Source organism: Pteropus vampyrus, unplaced genomic scaffold (assembly GCF_000151845.1).
Source record: "Pteropus vampyrus isolate Shadow unplaced genomic scaffold, Pvam_2.0 Scaffold722, whole genome shotgun sequence".
NCBI classification, from domain to species: domain Eukaryota; kingdom Metazoa; phylum Chordata; class Mammalia; order Chiroptera; family Pteropodidae; genus Pteropus; species Pteropus vampyrus.
This window is the reverse complement of record NW_011889503.1, coordinates 24,773-36,252: the sequence shown is the minus strand read 5'-3', so window position 1 is coordinate 36,252 and position 11,480 is coordinate 24,773. Positions and strand designations below refer to the sequence as shown.

The window sequence follows — 11,480 nt, the reverse complement described above, 5'->3', positions numbered from 1 at the left end:
GATTTTTTATCAACCACAATACCATTATCATCTGAAAAAAATGAATAAATCTTTTATAATGTTAAAGACCCAGTCTATATTCAGATTTCATCAATTTTTCTCATAAATGTCCTCTATAGTTGATTTATTCAAAATGGAACCATAAGGCAGCTTATTTTAATTAAAATTTTTTACATCAGATGAAAACACTCGAAAATCTGATTCAGTTGGCAAGCTTGCCCACAAAACTAAAGCTGTGTTGACGAGTGTCCCTCTCTTCAAATTTTATAGTACAGTTCCCTTGTTGGTCTGCAAAGTAGAAGATAATTCTTTGAGGTATAAGAAGAAAACATGAGCATGTCTAAAAATATTTGTCAACTGTTATTCACTATCTCCTATGTATATTAAATGTGCACATTTATAACAGCACAGTATTATATAGGAATTGTATTAGGTCTGGATCCAATCAGAAAATAGAAACCACACATTAATTTGATTAGGGAAGTTTATTATAAAGAATTATTAACTATGACAAGATATTGGAATAATGAGGGACTGATCAATAAAAAGTAAAGAGAACTCTGAAGAGTATAGAAATAGTGGATATAAGGAGCAGCCCCTCTTACCCCTAGGACTGAGACAGAGCACCCAAAGAAGAGGATGTAGACCTTGTTTGTTGAAGAGGCCATCATGTGGCTCACTGGATGGCAGAGAAGTTGCTGTGGAGCTTTGCTGGCAGAACTTGCTGGAAGTCTGTCCTCTGTGGAAAGCTGTTCAGGGGGAAGCATTCCTCTGGAGGTGCCCTGCTACAGAATTGTCCACAGCAGGTTCTAGAGGGGAAGCTGCTGGTATCTGCATTGCTGGAGCTGTGCACTGGAGAAACTGTCCATACTGCAGGAATCTCATCCTGTGAGAAGCTGAGAGTGCTACAGGAGTCTGAGGAGCAAGCAAACCAGAACCAGGAAGCGAAACTCTTCCTGTACTGTCTCTCCAGCATGCTCTACTGACAAAGCTTCCGTTGGCAAAGGAAAAATATTTAAAGGGGGCCAGATCCATTCTCAAAGAGAAGGCAAAAAAGATGAACGTGGAATAAATTGGTAACTGGCATAGTTTGATGGTGATTTTTTTGTTGTTGTTGTTTGTTTGTTTTTCTGGTAGAGTTCTACCATAATAAAAATGTTGGAGACTTGTTACTTAATCTTATATCTTCCTAGTGAGTCTCTAAACTTTCAAGGCCTTTAACAGTGCTGAAGGTCTCTGGTATTCATAGAATAGAGAAAACTTTTTTTCTCTTTTATTTATTTACATAGATGTCTGAGAGTGAGTTAGAAATTATATCTATATATAGCAAGAATTCTCATAATTTATCAGCTTATTAAGATTGGAATAGAGATGTGTTCTCTTACCTACCATCTTTTGACCCTCCCTTTTGCTAGAATAGTCCTCTTCCATGTTAGACTTTTCCTCTGGCTAACTCTTTATCCTTCAGCTTTCCCTGCTAATCCCTCTAGGACGCCTTCCGTAACCTGTATGGAGTAGGTTAGGTGCTATTCCTGTATGGGCTAGGATCCTGTACTCACACATACCATCGTGTAAATGCTCCTTTTCTTGTATTACTATTGTTCACATCTACCCAAGGGCAGAGTGGGGACTGTTTTGTTCCCTCATTTGAATGCCTGAGGCTTAGCACAGTGCCTATTACAATGTAAGTGTTTAGTAAAGATTTGTGGAGTGAATAAAATGGGCAGTGTGGTGCTGTTTATTAGCTTAGCATTGGCAGGGTCTGATGCCTCATCCAGTATACCTCAGACTACATTTTAATTTTCGTTAACAGTTTAGTTTTTCTTATTAAATTTATAGTTTTATTTGCATAACAGTTATCATAAACCACTTTAAAATGTCTGCCTCTCACTTTCTTTCAGGTTCCTTTTTTGCCAGGAGATTCAGACCTTGATCAACTAACAAGAATATTTGAAACTTTAGGCACACCAACTGAGGAACAGTGGCCTGTAAGCCTTTATACATTTTCTTTGAAATTTAGTTAGGATTTCACATAGTGCTGTCATGTGAATATTACTTAAAGAAATGTATTCATTGTCTTAATTTACTAATAATATATACTCATTACAAAGCTTATACAAAGTAAAAGTTAAAATTGTGATATACCATCCAGCTTCCTATGTACATATAACCCTTCTTTCATCCCAGAGTTAATCACTGTTTGGTATAAAGGCTTGCTATGAGGATGTACAAACACATACGTACATAGAGAGTTGCATTTTGTGTCCTTTATTCTTTAAAAAAATGAGATCACACCATATAATTTTTTGGCAACCAAATTACTTTGTACTTAATATTACTGACCTTTTCCTTTTTAACAGCTGCGTAATATTTCATTTTAATGTTAGTTTATCAACATCTTTATGATGGATTTAGGTTTGTTTATAGAATTTTCATTAACAAAATTAAGATGTTTTAGTATTATTATTTTTAACCCATTGTCTACATAAAAGAAAAATTATGTCTGTGGTAAAATTTACAATTTAAGTTGCTAAATTTTATATATACAGTTCAGTAAAATAGTCTCACTTATTTATTCTTAAATTAAAATCATAGACCTTTTGCTTTTCCTTCCTATCTCTTGGAGAATAAATAAGTACTAGAAAAGAGAAATTTTAATCAGAAAATTTTAATCAGACTCTTCACCTTCTGGTTAAAACTGCAGTGAAATTATCCAAAGTAGAAATTAAATGTAAGGGATTTCTTTTGTGCTATTACTAACTCAACTTTCTTATTGAAAGTTTAGTATACGTTCTAACTGTAAAACACACCTTAATAGCTATCATTTATTGATATAATTTATTGATAACTGTGATCCTTTTTAAGTTAATTTTTGTATGAGGTGTGAGACTTAGGTCAAGGTTTGTTTTTTTGTTTTGTTTTGTTTTTTGTTTTGTTTTTGTTTTGCCCCGTGTGTCCAATTACTGCAGCACCATTTGTTGAAAAGACTACCTTTCCACTCAATGTTTTGCACCTTTGTCCAAACTCAGTTGGGCATATTTGTAAAGATGTCATCTGGGTTCTCTCTCTTGTGTTCCATTGATCTATATATATCTATCCCTCTGCCAATACCACAGTTTTAATTAAAGTAGCTATATATTAAGTCTTGAAATCAGGTAGACTGATTCCTTTCACTTTAGTTCTTTTTCAGAGTTGTTCTAGCTATTTTAGTTTCTTTGCCTTTCGTGTAAATTTTAGAATAAACAATAATTTTGCCAGAATTTTGGTAAGAATTGTTTAAGCCTATATAAAAAGTAGAGGAGAATTGACATCTTTATGATGATGAATATTCCAATCCATAAACATGATAGGTCTCACCATTTATATACAGCTTTGATTTATTTCATTAATGTTTTATAGTTTTCAGTATATAAGACTTATACATGCTTTGTTAGATTTTCACCTAAGTATTTCATTGTTCTTTTTGGGTGATTTTAAATGGCATTTTAAAAATTTCATTGTTCACTGTTCATTGCTAATGTATAGACCTACAATTGATTTTGTATATTTATTTTATATCCTGCAACCTTGCTCTACTCCCCAATCCTGGGAGTTTTTAAATAGATTTCTTGGGGTTTTCTACTTAGATCATCATATCTGTATGAGTTTTATTTCTTCATTTAAGATCTATATGCCTTGCAATCATTTACTTAAGTTTGAATTATAAAAATATCTTTACAGGACATGTGTAGTCTTCCAGATTTCGTGACATTTAAGAGTTTCCCTGGAATCCCATTACAGCACATCTTTATTGCGGCAGGAGATGACTTGCTAGCTCTCATACAAGGCTTATTCTCATTTAATCCATGTACTCGAATTACAGCCTCACAGGTATTTTTAGCATATTTTCTTTATATTATAAAATATGAGGTTAAAGTAAAAACAGAATTTTGTAAGATTTTCTAACATTCTTTAAATATTAGAAAGATGTGTTTTGGTTTTGTTTTGAGTAACAAATTTTATTTTTTTTCCAAGCTATAAGTTCTATTCAGACTGGTATTAAATTACATCATGCACACACAACTACAGGAGAGGTTATTCATGCTTAGGAACCTGTAAATACATATCAATTTCATAATTAATTGATAAAATAATTGGCTTTCAAGTAGTCTAGAGAAGAAAATATAACAAGGTTTGTCTTTATTAAGACCCTAGTATATTTCAATTAAACTGTTATGTATTGATTTAAATCTTGTACCAAGCCTAGTGCCAAAAGTGCTTTGTTTCTCATAAAATACAATCCAGATATGCACACTGGTCATTGTCACAATCAGAAGTGATAATGGGGAGAAAATGGTACCATCTGATAACAGCTGTATATTCACAAGAGATTGAAAGATATTAAATAGAACAAACACTGGCACTGACAGAGAAATAACTATCAAACTCAAAAATTTGAAAGACTAAGAATATTTGCGCTTACTAAAAGAAGGGGGAAATGTTATCCAACACAAGAATAAAAGACCTATAGATTTTTTTTTTAAAAAATGTTCTTTGTTTTAAAAATAAGCATAAGAACAAAAAAGGGCAGAGTCACAAACACCTAAAATCGAGGCAGGGATATGTAAAACTGCAACACAGTGCAATGATTAGGCTTTATAAAGGAAGCCAAATTAAAATGAAAACTCGAGTCTTCAGATCTTACAAAACATGTTAATACACAATATATCAAGGATACAAAGTGGATTTTTTTTTTCATGTAAGTTTATTACAGACTATCAAACCATTGTTTAATGCATTTACTACTATCAGCTTTTTCTTTTTAGCAATACATGCTACATTTATACATACTTGCTAGATACTTTACCATTAGAATTACTCTTGTAATTTCAAACAAGTAACTCATTATCTTTTCACTCGTGTATATACATATTATGTTCATCATAAACTTGAGACCAAGTCGTATTATCTAGAAAGTTATTTTCATTCATAGTAAAACTCAAAACTTACAGAAAGATAATAGTTGTGATAACTGATTTGGGTAGTATTTTGATAAACTGAATTTTAAAAATTTTTTTTGGCTCTTAAAGTTGAAATGAGATACTCTTTCTTAGATCACTATGTAGCTCAGAATTAGCTTAATTTACTTAGAGAACTGCTATTATTTAGAAGTAATACTTTAGAAATGCAATTCTTTTAAAGTAAGAAATCTCTAAATCATTATTTCAAATAATGTTGTGAGGAAAATGCTTGAAGAGTATATGGACTTTTTTTGTTCCTAAGAGGATTATCCAGAAGGAAATATCTTAAATTACTATGGCTGTTAAATAGTACTATGATGCAAGTAAAGTATAAATTTGATAAATTTGTCATTTAGAATAAAAGTATTTTTATTGGAATGGACTGAAGTAAACTTAAAATCTTATTATAGGTCACTGGACTGGTAATAAATAGAAATAACCTTGGACAAGTCCTTTCAAGTAAAATTTCTATCAATTTGCAGTGGATTATTGGATTTTAATCCCTTGTTTCCAACCTTTTCTCTTTTTTAAAGCTTTATTTTTAATAATTTATATTTATACGATTTGGAATTGGAATACATATAGATGTTATGACAAACTTGGAAGTTCTTTTTAAGCAACTTTCTCTTTTTGTGTTTTGAGTTGTAGAGAACTGAATTATACAATGTCTTACTAAGGGTATTTCATATTTAGTGTAGACTGTTTAATTGTGGAAAAATTAGAAGGTATTATCTTCCTTATAGTAATGGAATTATCAGTTAATCTTAGGCTGCTAGATATTTACTTGTAGTAATTTGCATGTCCAAATACTTGAAATTTTGTTTTGGGATTCACACAGTATTTTTAATGTTCCCAACAATTTTGGAGGTTAGATTTCCTTTTTCTTTTATTTATTTATTTATTATTTATTTATTGTTATTGTGATTTTTATTTTAGGTGAGGCAACCCTTGGTTGACCTCACAGATTGCAAGGACTTGTCAGCTTATTTTTTTTATTTTTTACACCTACAGCACCTGGTCTTTCTAGGTGGTCTCCCTAGATTTCCTTTAACACAGTTCAGATACTTACTTAAAAGCTTACTTTCTTTGGAATCTTTTCTTTTTAAAGGCATTGAAAACGAAGTATTTCAGTAATCGGCCAGGGCCAACACCTGGATGTCAGCTGCCAAGACCAAACTGTCCAGTGGAAACTTTGAAAGAGCAGACAAATCCCTCTCTGGCAACAAAACGGAAGAGAACAGAGGCCTTGGAACAAGGTAAAAAAAACTCTCATTTTTATAAAAAATGGATTCAGAAAACTCCAAATGATTAATGTGCAGTTAAAAAATGTAGATTGTGAGCTATTTACTCTTTTTAAATTGAAATCGTATAAAGTAGATAGAATGTAGTATTTTAATTTTAGCTACATTTGCTCCCATTGAGAATACTTATGTCATACTCTTTAAAAAAAGGACAAGGGCACTTTTGAATATACCTCAGTTACTAGAACTATCAGTGTGTACCTTATTCTCTTCATAAATTCCTACTGGTACACTGTATGTTTAATGTTTAACAAGTGTTATTGGAAAATCAAAGCAAGTAAAGTAAAAGTAATTGGAATGACTGGTTAAAATTGTCATAAGATTAAATATAAACAACCTCATTTTTTTTTTCACCCAGGAGGATTACCCAAGAAGCTAATATTTTAGTTACAGGTAACACTGGACAGTATTTTACTACTGAAGGAAATAGTCAAAAAGGCAAATAATGAAAAAGTAGTAAACATTAAGTAAATGCTGTAGAAGGAATTTGTAAATATTCTACACATGTAAAATATATAAAACTGAGTTATTTTTATTAAATCTATTTTAAAACAAACATAATTCTGATTTTTCTGAATAAGAGTGCAAAAGTAAGATAAGTTCAGTTCTCTGAATTGTAGAATTGAGAATGCTTTAAGGAAATTTTAATAAAAACTATCAGTTATGTTAATGATCTGGTGCATATAGCGTTACAAATTTGTAGTAGCAGAAGCAATATTTAAAAACAAACATAATCGTAGTAATTTAGCAAATACCTACTACCCAGACTTAATAAATGTTAATATACTAAATAGAAAAAAAAGAAAATTGAGGTCCCTTTAATAAGTCATTCTGTCTGTTTCTTCCTTTCACCCTCTCCAAAGGAGAATGACTCAGGAAATAAGTGTGTGCTCCCATGATTTTATACTGCTATTTTATAAGAATGCATGTGGTAATACACAGCATTGTTTGAGGTCTCAATATTTTATGATTGATAAACTGTCTCATACTGCAATTTTTTTTACTCGTTTTTAATTCCCTTCATGTTAATATATATAAATCTAGTTTATTTAACTGCCATATAATATATATAATATGTATGCAACACTACTATCCATGCTCTGTTTATGAGCTGCATTACAATTCCTTTGCTATATAAAATTGCCATAAATGTAGCAGCTTAGCACAAATTTATTAGCTCACAGTTCTGTAAGTCATAGCTGGCATGGCTCAGCTATATTTTTTTTATAAGCCAAAATCAAGATGTCAGTTGGATTGGGCTCTTATCTGGGGCTTTAGGGAAGAATCTGCTTCCAAGCTCATTCAGTTCATGCCATTTTAATGCATGTGCCCCCTGTCCTTCCTAGCTGTCAGCTCAGTTTCTCAAGGCAGTCTGTAGGCCTTGTCACATGGCACTCTCAATCTATAAGCCAGCAACAATGCTTTGAATCTGTCTGGCTTCCTCATCTGCTACCAAGAGAGAAATCTCTACTTTTTTAAAAAAGGGGGTGGGGCTCACCTTATTGGGTTATCCATATATTAAGGTTAACTCAGTTAGACTTTAAAATATATCTTAAATCTCTTCTACGACAGTACCTAGACCATCCCTAGATGGGAATCTTGAGAGGGCCATCTTTAGAACTCTGCCACATGGACATTTAGATTATTTTCAATTTCTCACAATTATAAAAAAAAAAAGGAAAAAATTAAAATTAGAAAAGGAATGTTTATATGCATGTGCATTTTTAATTAGTATTGATATTGCCATATTTTTCCAAAATACTTATATTAACTTATACTCCCAGCGGCTGTTCAGTAGTTCTTAAGAATGAAAAATCCCCTTACCTTATACCATATTCAAAAACGAAGTCAAAATGGATCAAACACCTAAACATAAGGCCTAAAACTATAAAAACTCAGAAGAAAACATGGGGCAAAACCTTCATGACATTATATTTGACAGGGAATTCCTGATATGACCTCGAAAGCACAGGCAACAAAAGTAAAAAATAGACAAATTGGACTAGAACTACAATACTTGTATGCATCAAAGGACATAACAGAGTGAAAAGGCAACCTGTGGAATGAGAAAGAATATTTACAAATCATATATGAGAAAGGGAGTTAATATCCAGAATATAAAGAAATCTCTCTCATAGCTCAGCAATAAAAAGTAATAATCTGATTAAAAACTGGCAAAGGCCTTGAATAGACATTTCACCAAAGATGACATAGAAATGGCAAATAAACTTATGAAAAAGATACTGTATATCACTAATCACTAGGGAAATGTAAGTCAAAACCACAATGAGATATCACTGCATACCTCTTAGGATGGCTACTATCAAAAAAAAAAAGAAACAGTAAATAAGTGTTGGTGAGGAAGTAGAGAAACAGAACCTTGTAAACTGTTGGTGGGAAGATAAAATGGTGCAGCTGCTGAGGAAAACTATGATGTTTCCTTAAGTAATTAAAAATGTAATTACCATATGATTCAATAATTTCACTTCTGAGTATATACTAAAAAGAAATTGAATACAGGGTCTCAAATGTATACTTTTTTTTTTTTTTTTTTGCACTTCCAATTTTGGTATTGTTAGGTAACCCCAGATCCTTTTCCTTTTATTTTTTTATGAAATTATTATATATATTAGATCTGTGTATGGTTTTTATCCTATTCCATTGCCCTGCTGGTTTGAGTACTAGAATTCTGTGTAGATATGGCTACAAAATTGTCACTACTCCCAACAAAAGAAAGAAGCTATGCAATAACTAGCTATGACTTTGAATATATTTATGCCAAAGTCTCAGCAGAATAACTTTTTATTAAGGTTAAGGAAATTATTTTTAAGTGTTATATGACAAATGAAAAATCCTAAAAACACAATATAAAAATAAAAACAAAATAAATGTATTTCAAAATTAACATTCAGTCACTCCTAGGCATTGTTGTTTCTTAGGGCATTAATTTACATTATATTGTTGCCTGAGCCAGAGGTTCCTATAGTCAATCTAAATAATTAAATAATTGTTTTTCTCAAAAAACACTTTTTTTGTTTTTAAGATGTTGGTAAATACTGAAAATTTCATAAAATATACTAATGTAATTTATAAATAAAATATATCAACACAGAATAGTAATAAATTTCTTATAGAAAACATTTGAGTATTTTAGCTGTCTCCTAAAATTTAGAAAGACCCAGAAAACATACAACTTCTGAAGATGTAGCAATGTTTACACAATCCTTTTTCAAGGTCTCGATATAAACAGCTCTCAGTTCAAATTTCAACTGGTTTGTCTTCAAAACATGATATTTGATGGCAAAGAATGGGATCTTTTCAGAGTTCTTGTGTAGTTTTGATCTGTATGAAGGTGATGGATTGAACAAATGCAGCCCACAGAATTAACACTTGAATGTGCAGGATCGTGCAGATCAGAGAATTTTGAAGTTTTCTGCCAGGGATTTTTTAATAGAAAATTGTTTTTCGAGGGATTTTTTTCTTTATTCTCTTTTGAGCCTGAGTCTTTGTCTTCCAATGCCCGAGCAAGCATGTAACTAACTTTCCTTTGATGAGCCAAAGCTTCTTCTTTATCATTCAACTGCATGCACAGAAATTAAAAATATAACAGTCAGAAAATCACAGAATATAAAGATAGCTATAGTCAGAAGTATTTTATCAAAATGTTCAATATTCAGCCTGTCAAATCAGTCAATGTGAATAAATTAATTAGGTGTCCACTGATTCCCAAGCATTATGCTACATGTTATTGCGGATTTTTTTTTTAAAGGAAGAACAGAAAGCATTCTGTTGAAATTTTGTTGTCATCCGAAGAGGGGAAAAATATATACATGTTGTATGTATATACATATATAAAATCAACATGTACTTCGCTTTGTAAAAGAATGGAATTACTTACATAAAATTGTTTTTGTATATTTATATGCAAATAACTTTAACACTCTTCTATAGATACATTTATATGATGAGTCTCTTAATTTAGTCATCTATGAAATGGGAATAACAAGACCGATTTCAGGCTTGTAATGACTAAAGGATATAATGTTAGAGGAAGAAGGACCATGAATACTTAAAAAATTCCTGAATAAAGAGAAAGTTTTGACATGTACTGTACATATAAATGCAGATGACAGAGATACCTGAAGTTAATTACAGGGAGCCCCCTCTTCTCAGAGGTGGAGCTTTAAACTTACACAGGAAGAACATGGTTAGGAGAAGTGAGAAGACCATGCAGAAGTTAATTAGATGAAGATTATAACTGGAGGAACTCAGCTGGGAAGAGGGCATAAAAGACAAATGTAGAGTGATAATGAGTTTAATAAGAAACAAAAAGACTAGCTTAACCACAACTTCTAACAAGAAAGCAAAGATACTAACCAAATCTATCAGCATCTTAAAGACTTCCTGAGGATTAGCTTGGTCTTCAGTCCTCTTAAAACTGTTTTCTGAAGGAAACATACTCAACAGTTTCTGCCCTAAGGTCTTCTTAGTCCTTTGTGATAGTAATCCTAAAATTAAACATGAAAATATAGCTGAGACATAAGACACTCACTATTGTAGTACTTCCATGAAAAGAGGTAAGTATGAACCAAAGCTAATTCATTCCTAAATCAATCAGAAGACCTCTAGCACTAGTGAGTCATATAGCACAGTGTAGTGGGCAGAGCACAACTGTTAGAGCCAGCATGGCAAATGCTGGAGAGCACTACAGAGAATCCAGAGCGGTGCCCTTCAACTCTGGCATCATCAGTTCCTCAGCTCCCAACGATGGCTGCCCCTTGAGAGAGAATGCAGCCCATGCTCCCAGATATCTAAGTCTTCCGGAGGAGCCAGCAGTCCAGATTTGTATGTGACATCTCCCAATTTTAAATGTCAGCGACTAACCCACATTAGTTGAGAACACCCTGCAGGCCACAGGCAGCCTCTGAACCATGCAAACTCTAGAGCCAGAAAGACCCGGTCTTGAATCCTCATGTAGCCACTTACTAACTGCATGGCCTTGGACAAGTTCTCTGAGCTTCATTTCCTCACCTCTAGAATAAGAATAATTCAGGGTTGCCGTACCATTGAATAATAGAGGTGGGCCGTCAAGGGTTAAATGGGTACAGTTTCTAATTGGGAAGATGAAAATGTTCTGGAGATGGATGGTGGTGATGGTTATACAACAATATGAATGTAT

General features: G+C 32.4%; 2 protein-coding genes across 3 annotated transcripts in view; one reads left to right on the top strand and one right to left on the bottom strand.

Moving 5' to 3' along the window:
- Positions 1 to 6,974, top strand: part of CDK7 (cyclin dependent kinase 7) — a 22,456-nt gene extending 15,482 nt beyond the window's left edge. For both annotated transcript variants that reach the window (XM_023526148.1, XM_023526147.1), the window contains exons 6-9: positions 1,902 to 1,988; positions 3,721 to 3,870; positions 6,109 to 6,256; positions 6,660 to 6,974. In XM_023526148.1, the coding sequence (XP_023381916.1) occupies positions 1,902 to 1,988; positions 3,721 to 3,870; positions 6,109 to 6,256; positions 6,660 to 6,688 (414 nt within the window). In that variant the 3' untranslated portion in view covers positions 6,689 to 6,974. The remainder of the gene's footprint in view (positions 1 to 1,901; positions 1,989 to 3,720; positions 3,871 to 6,108; positions 6,257 to 6,659) is intronic.
- A 2,195-nt stretch (positions 6,975 to 9,169) lies between these two features.
- The window catches only part of CCDC125 (coiled-coil domain containing 125), a 26,895-nt gene continuing 24,584 nt past the window's right edge, over positions 9,170 to 11,480 (bottom strand). Inside the window, exons 10-11 of the mRNA XM_023526149.1 lie at positions 10,679 to 10,809; positions 9,170 to 9,881 (exon numbers count right to left, since the gene is read on the bottom strand). Of these exons, the coding sequence (XP_023381917.1) occupies positions 9,582 to 9,881; positions 10,679 to 10,809 (431 nt within the window). The 3' untranslated portion in view covers positions 9,170 to 9,581. The remainder of the gene's footprint in view (positions 9,882 to 10,678; positions 10,810 to 11,480) is intronic.